Source organism: Larus michahellis, chromosome 1 (genome assembly GCF_964199755.1).
Source record: "Larus michahellis chromosome 1, bLarMic1.1, whole genome shotgun sequence".
In the NCBI taxonomy this organism is placed as follows: domain Eukaryota; kingdom Metazoa; phylum Chordata; class Aves; order Charadriiformes; family Laridae; genus Larus; species Larus michahellis.
Genome location: NC_133896.1, coordinates 17,632,350 through 17,654,862, shown reverse-complemented (window position 1 = coordinate 17,654,862; position 22,513 = coordinate 17,632,350). Strand labels below are relative to the sequence as shown.

The 22,513-nt window shown below is 48.3% G+C and overlaps 2 protein-coding genes across 12 annotated transcripts in view; one reads left to right on the top strand and one right to left on the bottom strand.

Annotated features, from left to right (window-relative positions):
* GRAMD4 (GRAM domain containing 4) overlaps window positions 1–2,455 on the bottom strand; it is a 79,448-nt gene extending 76,993 nt beyond the window's left edge. Inside the window, exon 1 of one of the 3 annotated variants that reach the window (XM_074584998.1) lies at window positions 2,152–2,455. In XM_074584998.1, coding sequence (XP_074441099.1) covers window positions 2,152–2,180 — 29 coding nt within the window. In that variant the 5' untranslated portion in view covers window positions 2,181–2,455. The remainder of the gene's footprint in view (window positions 1–2,151) is intronic. The other 2 variants (XM_074585078.1, XM_074585171.1) reach the window with 2 other exon arrangements.
* On the top strand, window positions 2,433–22,461 carry LOC141742595 (histone H2B 5-like). Of its 9 annotated transcripts, XR_012586786.1 has the most exons (4): window positions 2,433–2,815; window positions 3,392–3,422; window positions 17,342–18,919; window positions 21,791–22,461. XR_012586786.1 is itself a non-coding variant. In XM_074585305.1 (3 exons), exon 3 carries the CDS (start codon window positions 17,371–17,373, stop codon window positions 17,749–17,751), a length of 381 nt encoding a protein of 126 aa, XP_074441406.1. In that variant the 5' UTR covers window positions 2,433–2,815; window positions 3,392–3,422; window positions 17,342–17,370; the 3' UTR covers window positions 17,752–19,079. The 9 variants fall into 9 exon arrangements, 6 of the variants coding, with proteins under 6 accessions (XP_074441406.1, XP_074441539.1, XP_074441684.1 ...); XM_074585305.1 differs by lacking the exon at window positions 21,791–22,461 and having other exon boundaries at window positions 17,342–19,079; XR_012586803.1 differs by lacking the exon at window positions 3,392–3,422 and having other exon boundaries at window positions 2,598–2,815.
* Window positions 22,462–22,513: the final 52 nt, after the last annotated feature.

The window sequence follows — 22,513 nt, the reverse complement described above, 5'->3', positions numbered from 1 at the left end:
AATTCCTTTCCCCCACCACCAGGCACTGACATCAGCTCACCAGGCCACAGCCACGCTGACAAGGTGGGCCAGGAGGGAGGTCAAAGGCTGGGTGATACCTTCACCCAGAGCAGAACATGCACCGTGCCAAGGAACGGCACACATACCTTCAAGCAGCAACAGCCTCCCCCACTCTGCTTGACTGTCACCCCCCTGAGCCAGGACACAATGAGGAGACCAGGTCTCACTAGTGCCACAGTTAAGATAGGAAAAAAAACTCAAACCCACCAGTCTGACACTTTAGTCCCACCTGCCACCGGCCAAAACCGTCTCCGAGACCTTACCTGCAGAGCTGGAAACACGACATGGCTCATCTTCAATTCAGTCTGGCATCTCAGCCCCAAATCACCTTTATTACGGCAGAGGGATGAGCCAAACATACTTGTGGCCACCATATGAAAAACAGTGAAACATAACTCAGGCTTTCAGGGATTTTTGCACAATTTGGTATCACGACCCCATAAATTAATTTTATATTTTATCAGTTTTACAGCTAGAAGCTTAAATGTCAGCTTCAGTAGAACACAGACCAGGACTGAAAAAAGCCCTCTCTTTTTGAATAACTAGCTAACTAGATATGACATTTGATACCTAGATATGGCATTTTAAAAAAAAAAAAAAAAGGTTTATGACAGCTCACATCTCTAATTCTGAGGAATTAAACTACTTATCACACGTTAAAACCTTTATTACGGCAGGATACTGTCAGATAACGCAGAGCGCAGGTACCTGGAATCCCGAGTCTATTGAATATTTCCCCTCCCACCCACATCTCAACCACCACTGGAAATGCAATACCCGAGAACCTGTCCATCATCCATTCCACATTCACACAAGCTTCACAGTACGACATCTACTCAGCCTAAAACTCTGCAGCTGCAGTAACGAAGTGCAACGTGAAAACACGATGAGAACCTGTTATTTTCTCCTGTTTGCCCCACATGCGTGTTTAAGCCCAGCGACAAAGGCGCGGAGGAGGCTCACGACCTACGTGCACACCTACCGGACCTTCTCTGAAGGAGTCTGAGTTGATAGCTTGGACTGTAAACCAGCCATTTACCCAGCCATCCTCTCGGTCTCCTTGAAAGCAAGCTCTCCAGCAGCATTTCTCTGCTCCTACTCCTCCAACACTCCAGTGCCCCGTCGCTCCACAACAAGATGCATCCAGACACTGCATGCTTGGAGGGATCAGTACACCGCTGGCTACTATTTAATACTAGGATGTGGCCAGCCCCTAGTTCAACCAGGCTCAGCTAAAGCCCAAGAAGCAAAAACACAAACGACGTTACCAGGTCTTATTTCCAAATCGGATGCCACCTCGGCCGGGGGGGCTGGAGGAAGTAAGGGAGCGAACGGCTGCAGCTCCAACTGCATCCCCCTCGCCAAGGGAGATCCCTGCCAGCAGCCGTAGGAAATCCCGCCGTGATCAAAGCCAACTGCGGGGCGGCGTGAGGACGAGGAGCAGGTCGGGCAGGGAGAGAGTACCAGCAGCCACCACACGGCCCCCAAGACAACAACAACCGGGGACACCAGCTGGGACGAGCCGCCTGTGCACACGCAGAGGTGACCTTTACCAGCCTCACCGGCACACGCTGTGTTTACTACAGCCGGTGACCCCCGGCTCCGGGGCAGTGGCGGTGATGCCACCTGTCCCCCCGGCCCAGGACGGCGCGGGGGGAGCGGAGCTCCTCCGCCCCGGGGGGCCGCCAGACACCCCCAGCGCCCAACGGGGACAGCCTGCCGTTTGCCGCTAACGCATGAAGAAGGCCCAGGAAGACCGAAGCACCGGCCGACCCCCCGGTGGCTCCCCCCACAGTCCCCGCTCCGCCCCCTTCCCCCTCAGCCGGGGTTCCCGGAGGGTTCCCGGCCCGGGGGGGCCCGGCGCGGCCCGGCGGGAGGCACCGCGTCCGCAACCCGGCCGCCGGGTGAGGATCGCGCCTGTCCCCCAGCCCACGGGGCCAGGGGGTCACCGCCGACCCGGCCCGGGGAGGCCGGCGCGGGGCTGCGGGTGGAAAGGCTCGGATTAAAATATATAAATAAATACATAAATTAAATAAATAAATAAATTATTATTATTATTTCCCCCCGGAGGCGGCCCAGCGGTGCACTCACCCTGCTCGTAAATCGGAGCAAACTCTCATTCACGCTCCCCGCGGTGCCGAGGCCGCCGGAGCCAGGCGACGCCCCGCAGAGCCGCCGGTCGCTGGGCTGCGCCGGGCCGGGGCCGGGCGCCGCCGGGGCCGGGCGCGGCCGCTCAGCCCCGGACAAAGCGCGGCGGCCCTGCCCGCTGCGGGCGAAGGCGGCAGCAGGTGCCCGTCCGCCGCCGCCGCCGAGGCCGTACCGAGCACCTTGCGCAGCCGCCGCCGCAGCGCCCAAGCCGCTCGCCGGGGCCGCGCTGCGCGCCCGCCCCGCCCCCGGCGGCCCCGCGGCGGGAGCCCGCAGAGGCGGGGGCGGGCGGGGCCGGCGGGGCGGCCTATGGGCGGCGCGGCCCGGCCCGCAGGAGCGCGGCGGCGGCGTAGAGGGAGGTGCCCCACCGGCCGCAGCCCGGCCCCTGCTCCGGCGGCGGAGGCGGGTCGGGCCGGCCCGGCGTCCGCAGGGCTGTGGCGTGGAGCGGCAATCGGCGGCCCTCGCCGACCCGCACCTGCCCGGCGCCGGCAGAGGAGTCCCGACGCCTAGCAGGCAAGATCCTCCATCCTGCGCTGGCCCTTGGCGGCGCTGCCCTCTGCCGCAGGCGTTGCACGGCGGAACGGCCCGCAGCGGGGACCGCGCTGCCCAAGTATGCTATTCGCTATAGAGCCGATGCCATGGCGGCGTGTGTGGGGAGCGGTAGGGCGCATGGTGGCCCGGCAGCATGAGGGCTCCGCCGCGCTCCGGGCTTGGCGAGCACCCAGCCCCGCGGGTGCTTTGCTGGGATCCCAGCGCTAACGGGGCTCTGGTGAACCGGGGGGACGAAGGCGAAGCAGGTGCCCCATCGCGGGCGAGGCGGCCGCAGGGCCGGGGGCTGCAGGCCAGGCCCGGGAGCCCGCGCTGGACCACTCTGGGCCAGTGGTGGCCATGGGCAGGGCTGGCCGTCTGCAGCCTGGCCACGCACCCCCTGAGGAGCCCAGGCCTGCGGGGAAGGGGTCGTCCCTGTGTATAGACACCTGTGCCAACGCTATGGATGTTAATTGCTTAGTAAGCATATAGGGCTGCACACCGTTGGTCATGCACCGTTTGTCGTGTTTTGTGCCGCTTTGTTGTTAACCCTGATCTCTTTTTTATAGCTTAAGAAATACAGGGAGTATACATGCCATAAGAAAGCCTTTTATTTCTCATTTCTTTCATGTCCTGTCTCCTGGCTCTGGCGATGCAGGGACTGCCTAACGGAGCGGCTGCAGTGCAGTGTAAGCGATATACAAAATTATACAATTTGGGGAATAGATGCGCGGACCTCGGCGCGTGCCTCTTGCGCAGCGGAGACAAGCCGTGGTCTGCTGGGTGGTGTCACCCGGAGGGGATGGCCCTGGCCCCGCTGCTCCGCTCCGTTGGCAGATTTGTCCATTTGCAGGCCAGTGGCTGATGATGGCACATTCTGCACTCGCCAGCATCCTCGTCTTTCACATCATCTCGTGCCCTTTGCATGCTGGCTTTGTGACTCTTTTTTTTTTTTTTTTTTTTTTTTTTTTTTTCTCCATCAAGAATTTATGAATCAAAAGATGGGGGAGTGGAGCCATGTGGAGGCTGAGTCAGATTGTGAAAAAGAAAACCCAAGCGAGAGTGTGCAATTGCATATCACATTTACAAACACGGTTTCATTCATCTCCATATGTTTCTCCTGTTACTACTAATAAAGCTCTGGTTTCTCAGACTGGTGCTACCCTGGGAACAGTTTGATCTTCCTGGGGTTTTTACTCTATAGCCTCCATAGTATTTGTGTTATAGTGTATTATTTTCCCAATTATATTTTTATTACATTGAACACATGTTAATAACAGAAAGAATCTGATAATATGAATGTACTTCCACACCCTCCTCTTTTGTTCCTATTATTCGATGTGCAAAGAAGTGACAGCTTCTTTACCAGCAGCAATTTTTTCCCTCTATACTGGTAAGATTTCCTTATTATAAAAACAAAAAAAGCCTTTTGCCTGAGTGTACTCCCCTGTTTGCTTCCTCTTTCTTTCTTCATCCTGCTAACAATACCCAACTCATCCCCATAATGTTGGAGCTGCAGGAAATCTAGCTTTGTCTACTGAAATATTGCTACAGAAGCCTCCATAGGCAAAAGGAGCCAGAGAGCAAGGTCTGCTTTAGGCGTAATGGTGTCTGGGGTTTTCTTCCCTGGCAGGGAGGTATAACTGTGGAATGTACAGTAATTAATTTAATCCAACATGGGGAGAGAAGAAGGAGGAAGAAGGATTGTATTGGAAAAAATAAGGGTTTTTTTAAAGTTGCAAATGTAAGGTCTAAGTGGCAATTTCAGTGACCTTCATGATTTCTATTTTAGGCAAAAGGCAGCAACCTAGTACAAGGGTATCGTTTGTCTTCTCCTGGCCCCGTTCATTGTTCTCCTTGGGTTTAGCTTGTCCCTTCCCAGGGCTTGACTGTCCCTTGTCGGGGCAGCAGCACCTCTCACTCGTGACTCTCAGAAGTGCTGTTCTGGCAGGTGATTTTTTTTCTCCAGCTGCTTGTTTCACATCTTCTCTGTTGTGCAAGGTCTTTCGTTCTTATGACCCCCCATCTGTCTCTCCTCTGTGTCTCATTTATGCTTTAGTATTTCTGTCTTACCAAATGTTGTGCTGGTTACTTTGCCTTCCCCCTTCTCCCCCCTTTTTGTCCACTCATGCCTTTTTCTCTCATTTTTGTCCCTTTTCATGTATATTCTCCTCCTTCCCTCTTGTTTGGTTTTTTTTTTTCCTTGTTTTCTGTCCTGGTTTTTATACCCTGTCTTGCTCTCTCCTTTCTGACATCTCACTTCAGTCCACTACCTTGCTGTATCTTCCTCTTGAGAATTTTTTCCCCACACTTTTCCTTTGCTCATTGTCCTCCCCCATCCTTTCTCCTGACTTCCATTCACATACATATATGTGTATACATGTGTCTCTGCTCCACTCCAGATCTTGCATTCTCCGGCTGAAACAAAGAAATGACTCATGCTGATAGCCCGATCCTATTGCATCTCTTTCTCAGCACCTGAATTACGCCGCTCCTGCCCATCCTCAAACACACATATCGGGTAGACTGAAGAATTAATTATGTGGGAAATGTTCCTAAATTCAGAAGTGGGAAAGCAGCTCTCTAAGCTGCACTGTGAACAGAGCAGTTATTGTGCTCCCACTGACAGTACCAGAGGAGGAGTGTAAGCCCCCTGAGCCCAAGGAACTAATGGCATTTTCTTCGTGTTTCTAAATTTCTGATTCTTGGTAATGAAAAGTCTATAATTTTAGGTAAAGCGCACTACCATGTATTTGAATTATCCCTTGAATCTTGAACTGATCCAAAATAAGACCCCACAAAATGTGCTTTTTTTTTTTTTCCCCCAATTGTTTTGTTTTATACATTTGTTAAGCCACTTTTGTGCAGCTATTGGGAGAGAAATGCTTTTCTCCTCGTCAGAGCTAAGCTCTGCCTCTGAAAAGGGCTCTGTGTGGGGTGAAACTGGGATCTCAGCTTGTCAGCTTCCCTTTTTTTCTGAAGACAGAGGGAGAGGAGAGAGCTGTGACTGCAGGATCATATGGATTGGGTGGGAGATGGAAGAATAGATGCCTAACCAAAAAATGCTACATTAACCTCAGGGGGTGGAGTTGTTTAATAATATTTCCCCTTGACTATTACTGACTACAAACAGCATCACTGGGGATCAAGGGCAAATGTTAGATTTTGCTATTTAAAGAAGACTCTTAGTTTAAAAAAAAAAAACAACCTGATTTAATAATTAAACTATTTTTTTGTCTTTCAAAAAGCATACTAATAGCTGGCTGGAATGAAAACAGCTCCATCCCACGGATTGCACCTCCGCTTTCTGGCATCTTACCTGACTCATAAAGAGACTGGGGGATTTTATATGCCACCTACATCAACTCAACATTTTCCTTTGTGGTGAGAGTTAATCACCATCCTTGTTGTATTATTTCACCGACCCTCTTGAAGATACGATCTGTCAGGGGGGATTGTTTATCTTTAAACCATCCTTGAAACTTCTTGTAGAATAGGTGGCTTTTTATCCGAATTTGGGGAAAACACACAGGCGGTCCATTGCAATAAGGTCTTCTTTGTTATTTGTTAAAAACTGGCATTTACCTCAGGATCAGGGAAGAGAGAGTTTCCATTTGCAGAGGTCTCATCTGCGACATGAGATGTGCCACCTGGGGAGCTGAAACGCATCAGCTGAAGGTAGAGGACCATCCCCGAGGTAATCACCGTGGGAGGTGTGTGCTCAGGAAGAAACCATGGGGTTGTAGTCACGATGATCAAGGATTTAAGAGGGCAAAGTTTTGTCAGCAGAGGCAACAGAGTCCGGAAAAATGGACATGCTTTTGGGCACATAAAATCTCTCCTTATAAACTGTTTGTATAACCTTTGTGACCCTGTCTCCTGTGAGGATTGTATGTAGCAGACTGATATTTGTCAAGCAGAAAATACTACACAAAAAAAGACAGCGAGATAGGAATGAGAACAAAAGACAAAGGTGGCAATACAATAAATACAGCGTGTGCAGGAGGCGAAGGAAGAATGGGTAGGAGGAAATGAAAGTGCACCTCCAGGAAGGTTATTGGGAGTTACCCTGGAAAGTGACAGGAAGCTTTAGCAGAAAAACGTGTGACATTTTTGCAGAAGAAATTACTGAAATGAGGGGCAGGGAGGGCAGGGAGGAAGGAACAGCTGAGATCACTCTCGAGCTCAGTGCTTAAAGAGAAATCTTTGTGTGAAGGAGGGCCAGGGGAAGAATTTAGTAAGAGTCTCCTCATTTCTCTGTTCCAAGGTCAGGCAGAATCAAGGAAGGGGAAGGAAAGGGGAAAACCAAAGGAACCGAAGTGAGCCGTTGACAAATGTGGATGAAGGAAGGGTAGAAAAGCTGCTGCCACGTTGACAGAAAGGGAGAAGACCTCTTTGGGTCCTCTGTGGGACCTGGAAAATGAGTAACACATGGGGTGCTACAAGACAGGAGGCAGGGAACATCCTATCAGGAATGATCTCTCTGACTGTACCCAGTATAAATATGGCTTATTTCCATTCTCGATGTGTATAAGCCTTAAAATGCAGTACGGATACAGCAGCTCTGCCCTGAAGATACGGATGCTGCAGCTGTCTCCCTGTCACACCTCCCTTTTTCTCCCACACCAGAATTAATCCCCATATTCTCTCTTCTCCTGCACCGCGGGTCCTCAGCCCAGCTCCGATCATCCTTCTTATTGATTGCACCTGCCTGATAACTGGGGCACAACTCAAGATAAGGACTCGGGAATCACCCACAAAGATGTGCTTCTTGAGGCAGAGGCACTAATGAGCTCTGCGGAGGGCGAGTGCTGCCAGAGGCACCAGCGGGGAGGAGAAGAGCAAAGGGTGAGCGGTTCATCTGAGGAAGAAACAGGTTGGGGGGCCGTAGCAGTGGGGAAACTAAAGGTGTGGAAGCCTCAGGAGGAAAGTGAGCGTAGGAGGATGTAGCCATAGATGGTTAAAAATAACATTATGGTACAGATAATGTGGCACTCCACTGACATTTTAAACCTGCCGCCTTTGAAAACCCTTCTATGTTTTGAAAAGCGAGCCTTACATTTAATTCTTCTAATTGCTGCTGAGCAGCCAGGACCGCTGGCATTTTGGGGCTGTCACTTTGTCCCACAACGCCCATTTTCTTCAATGCTGTCTAGTGACTGCAACCGAGTCTTCAGCAGAGAGCTCTTTGCACCCCTGCCTGGTGTAAATACCGATGTGTCCCTAATTATGCTTTGATTTCTCTGGAAGGGAGATGGACTTTTTTAGCTTATGTCAGTATAGTGACTAGCACACTAAGTCCGTGTGATAATGATGCTATCACAAATCAGAGCTAAACTAAAACACCGTTCACAGGCAGTTTGTGCGGTGTGGAGTTTGGGCACGGGCTAACCTGTCCTGAAATATTTTTTTCGATGTTTCTGGAGAACTGCAAGCTTTTTAACCCCATGGCTAGTCATTCAAAGTAACGTATCAGTCTTTGTACAAATACCACGTGTTGGACAGGACCAAGCGGCAGTAGACCTCCTGGAGCTTTGAACCTCCTGGCACTTGTAATGGGTGTGAGAGAAAGAAGGAAGGAACAATAAAGAAAAGCATAAAGGAAAGAGAAATGCAAAGTGAAGGACATCTGTGTTTTGATAACAATTCTTCAGTAGCACGGCAACATAAACAGAAAGGCGTTGTCTGGTTAATGTAGAGCAGTTACTTGCTATTGCCAGACCCAAATGGTAGAAATCTTAAAAAAAAAAAAAAAAAAAAAAAAAAAAAAAAATATCAGATTTTGTCTTGGAACTATGGAAGATATGGGTTTCTTCGTCTTTCTCCCCTCCTCTGTTGCCCTCATCCTCCCACTTCCAAGTAAGAATGTAAGTGATGTTCCTTCTTCTCATCTCCAGCAGAAATTTATCCATGAACATTTCTAAATGGTTTATTGTCAATTCTTGTGCCAGAGTTTACTTTTATCTTCAATAACTCTTGTGTCCTTAGTGCTCACCCCTCATCTGTTTCGGGAGTGTAGCCAGCTGCCCTCTTTGGTGGAGCTTTGCCGTGCTGTCCCAGCGATGCTTTTCTCCTCTCCTTCCATATAACGGGCTCTCCATTTTCCTGCTTGGTACAGAAGATGACCTCTAACACTCAGAGGACTCTCCGCCTGTGGTAATGTGATCTAGTGGCTGCAGGAGAGAGAGGTGTCAGCAGTCCTGGGTTGTATTCCCCATCTAGTTATTGGATGATGTGAGATCTGGAGAAGGCCATTTGTCTTTGTTTCCCTGCAGGCTCCAGTAATGGTCACGCATCACCATTTTACAGTAAAATTGCTATTACCATGCCCATCCATTAATTATTAATACACACATTACAATATTTTCAGTATCTTGTAGCAATGAAATGTGACTCTGTGCCACTCACTGCCCTTTAGCTTGTGGCATGGTTTGCGGATCTTTTGGATGTACCTGTGTGGTACACGCGGCTCCTGCATTTGCACTCTGCATTCCCAGGCACCCGTGTGTTGCAGCCGGGATAATGCAGCTTTCACATATTCCTGACTTCTTCATTTATTGGATGCTTTCTGTTCATTTTTTTTAGTCGTTTTCAGGACTTGCTGAAATGTGGGTAATGTAACTGGGAAATGATGATTGAAGTTAGAGACTCTCGTTTAGAAGGCGTGTCAGTCCTGATTGATTACAGTCGCACACGTCATGCCCTCGCCGGCCTCTTTCTGCCCACGTAAGGGGAGGGTCGGTGGCAGTCGCTGCCCAGGTCTGTTGAGCATACGTGCGTTAGACCCATATACACGGCATGAAGGTTGTTAAAAAGTTTTGCTGGGCTTGTTTCACCCCTGTCATTGAGGACACAGTAATATGTTGTGATGCACCCATCACATCACTCTTAAAAGCCTTAATGACCTTGGTATGATCTTCAGTCTAATTTAGGAACATACTTTCCGCTTCGGCATGTTTTTCTAATCATACGTATTATTCCCAGTCAACATGGTATGTCCAGAGTAAACATTTTGGAGCACAATCCCTGCTTTTGTTTTTTTTTTTTTGCTATGCATGTTATCTGTAGCGCTGGAAAAGGTCACAGAAACCCACTGAAACCTGGGGGTGGAGCCTGTGGGAGGAAGAGGTGCCACACGTGTCTGTGTTGGTTCCCACCTAACTCCTGCCTGAACTCAGAAGCAGCTCTCATCTCCGGGGGCGGCTGCTTCTCCCTCTCCCACCCACTTTCCCCTTGTGGCCTGCAGGTGTTGGGCTGTAGCTTTTCATATTTTTGGCCATGGCTGAATTAGCACATTTTTAATGTATGCCTTTTTCAGCACCGATGAAAACAGTCTAGAAATTTGATTAATTCTCCATTACTCCATAAAATCCATAAAAATAGTTTGCTTAAATGGCATAGCAGTTCTTTAGGCTTATTATCATTACTAGTTTAGAGGCCGTAGTTCCATTGTAGAAGGGTTATTTAGATACAGCAGACTAAGTAAGTATATGGTCTTCTGCTTTTATGGAGAAACTGAGATGTTGAGGTCAAAGATCAAGTGATTTTCATTTTTTTTTAGGCACAGAGCAATTTATTTTGAATCCATGTTTTTTATTTTCAGTACCATAGGATGTCCTGGAATAAGTAAAGCATCTTTCTGACGTGTAATGGGTCGTTAGTATTACAGCCCCCGGTCACCTATGATTTTTGTTCTCATACCCATCTTCAATTATTTGTACTTTGCAAATCACCAAGATTTGTAGAGCTTGTGATGCCGCCAACTGGCTGAGCTGCTGTGGTGCCTTGCTGCCTTCTCCTGCCCAGCACGTTTGCTCCGGGTCAGTTGGAGATCCTCCGGCTGTAAGTCATACCATGGTCTGACCTCTCCCTGCCTCCAGAGCAACTTTGCTGAATCAGTCTAAGGACAGGAGGCAAGGCACAGGGTTGCTGCTGAGAGGTTGACCCCCAGTTGGGCCCAGCTGAGTTGAAGTGGGACATGAAGGGAGTAGAAGCCCGTTGCTCGAGGAAAGGATTCGTAGCAGAAGCAGTGAATCCCGATGACTGTGAAACTTAGAGGCGAAGCTTGTGCTGAAGTTTATGTTGTGTTAAGGTTTTGACTTTTTGGTAAAACCCCAGGAAGGGAGCGAGCCTGGTTGTGTTCCCCGTTGGACTATGTTAGTACTGAGGGCTTTCCCAGGGTGGTTGGGGTAATACCGGTTTCTCTTAGCTACTGGCACTCTTTGTGGGAAAGCTGACTGGAGTGTGATTGTAGCAGATGCTGGTATGGGGTGTACTCTCTTAAACATTTAACGGGTATCGATCTACAGAAAACATCATTTCTCCTTTTTGCATCTATTAGGTCCTATTGGTCAAGCGTGTAGATCAGAGAGATTCCAAAGCAGGTAGCTAATGAGTGCTGTTATAAAGAGCTGATAAAAGTCACACTAAAGCTTCCTCAAGTACTCAGTTATTTATTCACAGCAAAAAAAACCCTGATAAAATGTGGAGTCTGATTTTTATAAAGTGCTGAGCCTCCTGGATTCCAGTGGAAATCAATGTCGGCTGTTGGTGCTAAGCATCTCTAAACATCATACTTGTGGTTTCAGAGCCAGGTTAACACCCCACCACCATTGACTTCAGGCAGTCCTTTAATCAGAGTAAGGACAGCAGTATTTAGCTTCCTGACAGTCGTCATTCTTGCAGTACTGTCCCCCTCTGTCACTCTGCTTGGCTCATGAATAAGATTTTGTTTTCTTTAAAAAATAGGTGTATATTTTCTGCAGAGAGCTCTGATTCAGGGTGCTGCTCCTTACTTTATATATATGATGCTAACCCTAAGAAGTGCTTGCAGCTTGAGCAGAAGCTGCACAAGTTGCAATTGTCGGTGATTAAAAATGTGTTTTCTAAAATCATAAGTGGAAACGCTCGAAAAGAGAAAAGAAAATATTACTGTAAGGAGTATCCTGTACTGAACTCCCAGAAAATGTGTTTATACAAGCAAAGCTGAGGATCGGTCAAAGAGTTAGCAAGCCAGCATATCTCAGTGCTCTCTTCTGCTCGTATTTCTTCTAAAGCTGCACTTTGAACATCACGTACCTGTGTCAGGGAGTGAGTTTGTAGCATTTCTTTATACTCTAATGAGGAGGGGGCATCTTCAATTTTAAGGTATTTTCATGGTCCGATATGCAAGCATAAATCTCTTCACTAGAAGAATTGCGTGTGTGCATCCAAGGTTGAAAGTTAGCCATTTAAATGGTAACTTTACAGGAGCAATCATATAAAATGCAGCAGAGCACGCGGGATTGGGGATGGGGCCTTATTATTGATACTGGATTACCTGGGAGGAGACCTGGCATCCCGAAACTGATCTCTGTGCCCCTCCACCATGGGAAGGGATCAGGCATTTCAGACTAGTTTACCGTATTCTAGGAAATTCTTCTCCTTGTTACTTCAGAAGAAAGCAAATATTACTTCATCATCACATGCCAGACAACATACCAAGAGAAAAATTCTTTCCAGTCCAAAATATGACTATCAGTTTTTGCACATGAGGCAGCATCACCGATGTCTCATGGTGACTCATCACGCTCTGGTCTGCTTTGCTACCTAGGCAGAGATTGCTACCAAATAAACGTAAATATCTGCTTGTTTTCTCAGTTATTACTATTTAATGGCACCTGTTGGATGAGCAAATTCTTGTTTAACAACTTCCAGGTAGATCGCCGTACATTATAAAAGGGAAGGGATTTGCAGTTTGCAGAAATATGCTGTTCCAACGACAGTCATTTGCCGACATCTGGTAATTTGTAAACTGTATTTACCAGATCTGCTGTCTGTGCTCTTACAAGGATTTTGGAGCAGATGAAGCCAGTAGAAAGCCTTTTCCTTTCAGTGGAAAAGGTCCTTAATTTGTTGCCCTTCTTTATGTTTCGGAGAGAGTAAAACAAAAAGCAGCAGCTAATTTAACTTTACATTTCTTGATGTGTAGAATTAAAGCCAAGTTTTCTTTATTTTATATGGCAAGAGAATCTAAGGAAAGGGACAATAATTGGACAGAATTAACAGGACATTCATATTTAAGGGGCAGCAAGATCGCATCAGCTCTCATTTACTGTATCAAGGATTAAAATAGATCATCAGAAGGTTAGCAAATAAATTTCAGAACATCAGATGTCTGAAAGATGAGAGCTTGAATTTTCCTACAAATGTTTTAATTTTTCACCAAAACAACCTAAGAACAAAGTGCCACTTGTAGAAATGTAACTTTTATGGCTGATTAGGAGATTACAGCAAGGGAGAAGCCCAGCGGCCATGGGGATTTACAGTGGATGCCGCAGAGCTCATCACAGCCAGGACACCTTTTAATAGGAAAAAGAAGGAAAAAATCCAAGTGCTGTTTCCACCCCTGCATGAGGAGAGGTCCAAAAGGCCAGCTAATAATCCACCGATGGTCAGCCATGCACACTGCTGGCTCCAATTTGGCACTGGTCCTACAGACTCAGCAGCAAAGCCAAAAATGAACAAAACTGCTGCGGGAGCTTCCCTGCCTGTCTCTCTCTCCATCAATAAATCAGGCCTAGGGAAAACAGAGGCAGCATCAGGCTTCACGTGGGATTTCTCAGCAGGGCGCCTCTCCCATCTCGGATCGGAGAGACTGTGGTGATTTGTATCTTTGAATATGTTTTCAGTTCATTTTCCTTTTAATGGTGCTGAAGAAAGGGGTGTCAACACAAAGGAAGATGTATCTGTCACTCCGCGCCGCTCTGCTTTCTAGCAGCATGCAGGCTGCTGCTTGGAGCTGGTGAGAAAAAGTGCTGTGGTTGGTTTTGTTGTTGGTTTTCTGAGGAAGGAAAAAAATGCCAGCACTAATAACTCATTGACTCAGAGCATACAAAGCTGTAAAGAAAAAAATGTGCCCAAAGATTTTCCTCAAAAACCTGAAACCTTCCAAATGTCACCGTGATGCTTCAGAGCGCCTCCTCTTGCACGGACATGCCCTGTGTCCCAGGATGGCTTGGACCTGGAGATGAGCACCATGTCCCCTCCTTAGGGGTTCCTGTGGGAGCCTCTGGCTGCAATATCTCATAGGAAGTGTCCATCAGGGGAACACAGCTCATAAAGCATGTTGTAGGCAAGAGGTACCCAGCTTCAGTCTCCAAGAGTCACGGAATGGCTGAGGCTGGAGGTGCCTCTGGAGACCATCTAGTCTAGACCATGCTCAGAGCGCGGTTGGACTTGGGTTGCTCAGAGCCACATCTGTCTGGGTTTTGAGTACCTCCAAGGGCAGAGACCTTACAGCTTCTCTGAGCAACCTGTGCCCATGCTTGCTCACCCTCACAGTAGAAATGTCAGTCATGATGCCAACACTTCCAAACACAAAACCCAATAATTATTAACCTCTTCGGCTTTTCTCTTTAATTTTTTTTTTAAAAAAGGACAAAAGAAAGAAATGCAACTGTTTTCATTTAAAAAAAAAAACACAAAAACTTTTTTTAAAAAATGTTTTCCCTCAACAAACTCTCCTCATGGACACTTTGGTAATAATCCCACTACTTTTATCTTCATACCAGAGCAACACCTGCCTGTGGACTGCGTTGCACTGTTGACAGAAGGGTTTCTGATACTGTTGACCATTATTATCATTATTTATTTAGCACCTGGCAAACGCAGTTGGGCCCTTTGTGCTAGGCGCTGCCCAAACAAACTGGAAGGAAGACAACCTGTTCCCAAAGAAGGTGTTATTTGCCTGTTAAACAGTAGGCTGCAAAGAAATGGGTGGAGGGAAGCAAGGACACCGAAGCTTTTGTGCTAGTCTCTGAACTTTAGCATCGTGGCTTCCCTCATCACAGCCGTACCAGGGAGAAGAGCGAGGTCCTGGCTGCGCTACCCGAGAGCATTAGTCGGTCAAATGGACGGAGATGTCCTGTAGGTGTGGCCTTTTTCTGGAGACATGTGAAATCACTCTGGTGCCTTTTGGATGCTGTATTTGTTTTTTAAGAGCTGCAGTATGAGTGCACTTAACAATTAATACATATTTTAGAAGGACACACTTTTTAAAAAGCCTAAGAAATAGTCATTTACATTTTTCAGCTGCAATGTTTTTTTCAGTCAGGAAATTAGCTCAAGAGAAAAAGAAGCAAGTGCATAATTATTTCTTCTCTTGGAAAAATGCCTTTCCATTGAAAAGACATATTTTCGAGTCTGCAAACAAGAGCGGTAGGAGATTTCTCTTCCTAATGTTGCTTCCCAAGTAGAGGAAGAAAAATTGTGGTTTCACCAAAGGAAGAAAATGTGGTGGTTAAGGGGGCAGGCGTCAAGAGTAGTTTTGAAGGGTGTCCAGGACTTTAGGGGCAGTCCAGCACTTGCCTTTCCAAATGCCTCCACTTGGAAGAACTTCCCGAAAAAAATAAGAAAGGGGATGAGGTGGCAGAGTCAAGCAGTTAGTTCGGTGAAAATCATGGTTTTGGAGATTTTAAAGAAAAGGTAAGAAACTGATGTAGGAGGGCACACCTAGGTACCCTAAAAGCAAAGCATCTTTGCCCGTGGTTTTCCACCTACCTCAGCCCACTTGGCCATGAAGCTTTGCCAGGGCGTGAGTTCACCTGAAGGAGAACCAATCTCACAATGTGCCCATCTCCTTCCTCTTTCTATGAGACTGCTTCTCCTTTATCTTCAAAGAGTCAGCAAAATACATTAGTTTATGATTGCCAGGTGGTATAACCACATATATTACAAGTACAGGTTTCCTGAAATAAGGAAAGGCCAGCAATGCTCATAAACCAAAGCCAACTAGAAGAAAGCATCAACAGCTTTTAATACACTTTTTTTCTTTTTCTTTTTTTTTCTTCCTATTCTCCATACCTTGGTGTTAGGTTGCGAGTTGCTCCAGGGGTTTGAGAGGGTTTTATATGTATTTACCCAGTTTTGGTGAGGGGTTGTTTTAATATTTGTGTGCATTAGTCGTGAGCAGTTTGAGGTTCTGGTGCAGCAAGGAGTCGGTGGTGTGCTTGCAGCCTCTTACACGAAGTTTTCCCGTACGCTGGCCTTTTCCACCTAGTTAGACAGTATCCCATTTTGGAATGACAAAATACTTTTTGCAAGTTGAAGCAATAGAAACTTGAACGGGTCTCTCAGACCTCACAAAGGCAAAACTCCTATTAATGGCAAGGAAGAAACTGTTTTGCTTGAGCAAAACCTCAGCACTAAGGACATTGGTGCCAACTTTTGTTTCTATCCAGGCGGGCGTTTTGGAGGGCTGTGGTGGAGACGTTGTCCCCCCGCTCCCTAGCATCCCAAGCAGTGCCAGCTTGCCCTTGCAGCCGGACGTACCCCGACTTGAAATGCTCCACGTTGCCCTTTGCCAATCACCTGCCAGACCATGCGGCTGCCAGAGCCCAGCATCGGTGCCTCGTAGGGTGAAGTACCTCACGTACTGAGGATTTACAGCCATGGAGGTTTCTCTCATGGTTTGGAAGCAGGAGCTGGTGTCCACCAAGACGTGGGCATGTAAATCCAGCCTCAGCATTGAAGATGTTTGCTCCCACAGCTGCTGTGTCTGGCTTTGATTGCAGATGTGGACAACAGTGGAGCAACGAGGCCAGAAAGGAGAGTGGCATCTCCTTCCTTCCCAAGGAGGAGAGGCAGGGCTGAGCATGCAGCCGTTGCTTTGGCACAGGCACCATTTTTAGGTCCCTCTCTGATGCTCTGTGTGTGCAGACCATATGTTACATCCCAGCTTTCTCTCTCCTGTTTACTTCTATCCGTTTTCCCATGTGCCAGCAGCCCTGGAGCTCTTTTCTCTTCTAGTCTCTCTTGGCCATCACACTGTAATTCCTAGGTCATCTTCAAAGGAGGCACAGAGCAGTGAAAGCCCAAGCCCTGGGGTGATGCTGGAAGCTGATCCTCCAGCAAAACCTGGAAAAGTCTTGCCTTTCAAGGGAGTGCTCAAAGTACCCTCTGAAACACAAAACCCTTTACCAGGTTACAACAGAGTTATTCCCACACAGTAAAACACGTGTAAATTTGCAGTGTAGAGGAGGCACCCAGTGTTATGACCGTCTTTCTGTTACCGCACTTACGGATGACAGCAGTCAGCTGTCTATTGGATCCAAAAGTCAGAGTCTATTGGAGATTGTAATAAACATACAAAATAATTTTGACCAGTTTCATATGAAGGTGGCTTCAGTAATAACTTGCAACAGTCTCCAGCCCATTCCAGCAAGATTTAGTGTAATCTGTGCTGCAGTTAGAATCATAGAATCATAGAATTGTTGAGGTTGGAAGGGACCTTTAACACCTTTAGTGTTTTCTTTGGAACAGCAATGTTCTTCTCAGAAATATGTTCTCCCCCAGCCCATATTTACTAAGTAGATGCCAAGTAGGCCTGGGTTCAGCGACGTTTACAAGGCCGGTGTTATGAGGATTTAAACAGAAAACAACACAAAAGCATACACAAACTAGAGCAGTTCTCACTGGCAGTTCAACAATGCTTCCATGGGGTCATGGGGTGTTTGTCTCAGATTCAGAGATGTCACTTGTCTGTGTCTCAGACTCGCTCAGCTTTCAGTAAAACTATACTGTAGAAGAACAAAAAAGAACTTGATTTTTTTGTTTTCTCTCCAAGCAGCTCCAAGACCGAGAGAAGGAGCTCTCAGGATGCCGGAGCCAGCGAAGTCCACCTCTGCCCCCAAAAAGGGCTCCAAGAAAGCTGTGACGAAGACCCAGAAGAAGGGTGACAAGAAGCGACACAAGAGCAGGAAAGAGAGCTACTCCATCTACGTCTACAAGGTGCTGAAGCAGGTCCACCCCGACACCGGCATCTCCTCCAAGGCCATGGGCATCATGAACTCCTTCGTCAATGACATCTTTGAGCGCATCGCTGGAGAAGCCTCCCGCCTGGCCCATTACAACAAGCGCTCCACCATCACCTCCCGGGAGATTCAGACGGCCGTGCGCCTGCTGCTCCCGGGAGAGCTGGCCAAGCACGCCGTCTCGGAGGGCACCAAGGCTGTCACCAAGTACACAAGCTCCAAGTAGCCAGACACCACCTCTCCAACGGGACCATCAAGCACCTCTGTGCAAGCACAGGTAGGCAGCCACGGTCCGGATAAACGTCACAGCTATTATCCACAGCAATTCACAGCCTTGGGATGGGCATGGGAAGCTGTCTAGTGGAAGAGGAGACAGTGATCTGGATGTCGGCTGATTTTCATAGTCTGTTTGGGACATGTGACGGGTTCTGCAGGGCTGGTGGAGGAGGCCTCTGCTTTCACATCTCATCCGAAGGACTGACCGACTGCAGTATATCCAAACTCTCCTCTGTGCTTGGCAAACATGCATGTTTAGCGCTGGCGGGGGAGACTGGCAGCTGCAACACAGAGGGGCCATCTCTGAAGTCTTCCTGTTTGGCTGCTTTCTCACAGTCGTTCGAGACGGGCACCGAGGAGTCAGCGCTGGTGTCCTCTCCCTCGTAGCCCGGATCCATCCTGGTGCACAGCAGCACAGCCCACCCCATGCCGGCAGAAGTGGCATCGACAGCTATCTGTGCTTGCCAGCCTGTTTCACAGAGCAAGCCTGGCAGGCAGGCAGATGCCCGGGCGGATACCAAGCACTGTTCCTCCTCGTCTCTCCTGACGGATGAGCCATCGAGCAGGCTGAGGGTGCCGGCGCTGGAGCCGCCTGCTGCCTCCCACCTTGTGCCAAGGCAGACGGACGGACAAGGGGGGATGTTGGGAATGGGTCGCTGCCTTCCCTGGCTGCTGCTTTGCCTGCTTTAGGACTTGCTTTGATGTGCAAGACATTGCTAATTCTGCTGCTTTTCAGAGACTTTTCCTGCCTCGACACTGCCTGGGTGCTCCCTTCTGCCATAAACGTGGGCGAGATGGGGTGGTCCCCAAGGGGGTCCCTTCTGCGAGCGCTGGGGTGGTGCAGGACAAACAGCACAGACGTGTCGGGAGGGGACTGAGGATTTGGGAAGGCATCCGGAGTGGGAGCAGGGGTGGTTAATGCAGTCTGGGGAGAGGCAGGCTCCCCGCAGAGATGCCTGCAGGCCCTGCCTTCCCTGCTTTATTCACCCATTAGAAAGCAAAAGCAGGAACTGGGGCCAGGTGGACATATAGGGATACTTGCCTGGATCCCAGTGATATTTTAAATATTTCTAACTACTTCAGATACTCCCCATGTCTTCTCAAAGTCCATACTTAAGGTGAGCAATAATAAAATCCTGATAAAAGCCATAGAGATTAGTGGAGGGGCGTCTCGGTTGCAGGTTTATCTTGCACAAACTGCTGGTTAGCAGAAGAGCACGGGTAGAAGTGGTGTGAAGTTGAGGCTTCCTACTCAAAACACAAAATTAGCCAACATTTAAAAAAAAAAATCAAAATCTCGGGTAGGCAGTAGTGCTCAGATAAAAAATATTCATGTCTAAAATAACAACTGCTTTCTGCAGTTTATTCTGTCAATAAAAAGGGCAGCAAAGACACAGAATCCAGAACTAACTGCAGGTTCTCCCCAAACTCCAAGACCCCCAAACTCCAAAAGCCTCCAAGGCTTTTAATTGAAAAGTAACTTCATACCCTGAAATAGCAACCTTGCAGTACATCTCTTGCTTTCCCCTATGTTTATTTCTATCCTGTTTCTTTACACTTTGAGAGTGATGGGGACCCTTGACAAATTTGTGTTGCTTTTGGAGCTGAAGGACTCTGCAGCTCCAGAAGATTCAGTTATTTCTTGTTTTTCTAAGTGTTGCAGTCATTTTCCAGTTGGTCTGAGGAAAGGACCACCTAGACCTGCTCAACCAAGAGCACCTCAGAAACCCAAGAGCAGCATGGGGTCTCCTGTGGGCTCTGTGCAAGAGCGAAGGTCAAGTTGCTTACGGGCTGCTCCTGTCCTCCTGCTTTGGGTTTGAACACCCCACACCCGAAAACGGGCTTTCCTCCCATGGTTTGCTCGGTGCTAGCACAGAGCCATGGCTCATACCCTAAAGGTGGCAGGAATCCCTAGCGATATCTTTCAGAAAGAGCCAAAGCCGGCTCCCCAGGTGTCAGCACCCACAACTTGCAGCTCCCAGCAGCAGTACCTGTGCATTGGTAACCTGGACCACTTGGCCAGGACACCTGGGAGGTGATAGCTTAGCGCTTCCTTTTGTTTTCCAATCAAATACTCAAAATCAGATACCAAAGATGAGAATGTACCCGCAATGGGCCTAGAGCCACCATGCTTAGACCCCCTCCCACCAGAAATCAGACAGCGGATGATGCTGAAGGGGAATCATAGAATCATAGAATGTGTTGGGTTGGAAGGGACCTTTAAAGGCCATCTAGTCCAACCCCCTGCAGTAAGCAGGGACATCTTCAACTAGATCAGGTTGCTCAGAGCCTCATCCAGCCTGGCCTTGAGTGTCTCCAATATAGGGAGTGAAGGGCTGGCTGGCAGCGCTGGAGCTTTCTCCTCCTGTCCCTGTAAGCTGCAGGTCAGAATTTTTCCCCTTGGGAAGTCCTCCTGAAGGTAGGAATTCAGACGAATAAATCTGCTCCCGTCCAAGCGGTGTGTGCGAACCGGGACACACGTCTCCCAGGATTACCCAGCACAGCCTCTAAATCCTCGCTGTCTCGAGCAGAGCAGAGTCCCCCTCCAGTTTCCGCAAGCTGCAAGAACTCAGGAAAACAAAATGAGACGTTGTCCCTCCAGGGTGTCCTGGGCAGCTCGGGGAGCTGGGGACAAGGCTGGGCGCTTGGACGAGAGCCGCTGGCCCCATACACATACTCACAGAACTGGTTTCCTTTTCTTCTGCAGCTGTTGTCACTCCATTTTTGGAGGTTGTGTCAGAGAGAGGAGAAAAGGCAATTTAAGGCTATAAAAATACTTGAAGGCTTAAAGAGGATTTTTATATTGTCTAAAGCCAAGGGACTGACTGTCGTGTCCACCCATTTATGGTTTAGGCTGTCGTTTCACACGTCATTTGCTCTTCACTCTCCCTTTGTACCATTTCTTTACTTGCCCCTGACAATGTAGAGCACGGGATTAGGAACTGATCCAGGTTAAAATGAGCCTTTTTTTTCTTTTTTTTTTGTCTTTTCTTGCAAGCTTTGTTTTAACCCAGTTCTGGTGGCTGCTCTGATCTGTCACTGTCATGCAGACACTTGTGCCAGCCAAGGGAAGGGCTGATCCAGGAAAAGCAAGGCTGGCATAAACTAGGACTGCCACAGAAAGCAGTTGGGAAATTAATGGCCTTTGTGTCAAGGAAAAACAAAGAAAGGAAATCTGTGTCTCCTGCAGCGGTCTAGTTAGCAGAACAGACGTAGCTTTTCAATACGCCGCTATGGCTGGTACCCTTGCAGTGTCCCACAAGCAGTTTCTCTGACACTGGAAATCAGACACATCCCAATTCTGTAGATCTCAAGTGTCACGCAAAGGACAGGGAGGAGGTTGGGAAGGGGACTCTGCTCCCATGCAGCCCCCCGGCTGTAGGGGTTGGAGGCTCCTTGTTCAGCCGGCAAACGGGCTGCGAGGCGGCCGGCCTGCCCTTCCCGCAGCTGCCTGCTGCAGGAGCACGATCACAGCAGTTTAATGGGAATATTTTGACTGTGATGAGGTCGGGCTAAGCCTTAATAGTAGAGGCGATAGAAAATGGTCTAAAAGCTTAAGCATCAGTTGTCCACTCAGTAATCTGAGGTGTGACGTATTCCACAGTTCCCTGGTAAGGGGATTTCCTGCAGAAGAGGATTTCTGCACTTCAGGATCTGTGCTTTTAAAAAATACAAATTTCCAGCTCTGGAATTGATAAAACATTTTAAAAATGAGGATAATATACCAAGCCCCACTGTCCCTACTTGATACCTACTGCAATCCCAGAGGCATCTCGGGGCCATTCCTGTGTTTTGCCAATTAAAAAATATTCAACTGCAGATTGAAAGTTGGAAAAGGAAGCTGAAAAAGAGGAATACAGCCTTGATATTAACCTCATATTAACCCCGTGGACATCACTGCACGGAGTTATTTGTTTTCATGTACAATTTAAGAGATAAAATTAGCTGCTATTAAAATTAATTCCTGATTTTCTACCCTGCTTCCCTAGAAGGGCTTAAAGCCCATCCGCCCCTCACAGCACAGCTCAACCTACAGAAGAACCGAGTGGCCACATGCACGGAGGTCTGCTCCTGCTCGGGACAGAGAGGTCTTTAGTCAAGCACAGGGGAAACGAGTGAAAACAAATGTGGAGGACAAGCGCCTGTCCTGGGCACCGCTGCGTGTCCCTGGAAGGGATGCCTGAGCTGAAACCGCCGAGGAGCCCTGCCAGAGGAGCCGCGTGGCTGTGTGCCCTGGTGACAGGCAGCCACGCGGAGGTAGCCCCAAGTCCTGGCCCACCCCTGGAGTCAAGCTTGGCATGGCCTCTGCACAGCCCTGAGCGTTTGTCCCATCGTTGCATTTCCTGAGGGTTTACATCCAGACCAAATTGTTTACAGGGAAAGGAAGAATGTGAACTAAATCATAAAAATCACTTGCTGCCAGAATTTCGGAAGCTCCCTGGGACCAGCACCTGGGGAGCAATCTCTCGTGCTTCCTCTCCATGCATGGTATCTTGTGGGCTTACGTACACAGAGTTTTTCTGACAGTAAGTGTTACATCGAGTATGATCTATGTCATATTACTGCTGGTCTATGACCTATCTTGCTGCTAATTACCTGTTTTCGGTTAAATGTATAAATAAAATGTAAATGCCAACCTGTTGAAAGTCAGGTGAGACCCAGCTGTCAGGATGTCTTTGCTTCTGCCATACCACCAGGGCCCCCCCAAGCCC

Excerpts from the sequence above, each read along its gene's own strand:
- LOC141742595 (XM_074585438.1), top strand. The coding sequence starts at position 17,371 with ATGCCGGAGCCAGCGAAGTCCACCTCTGCCCCCAAAAAGGGCTCCAAG.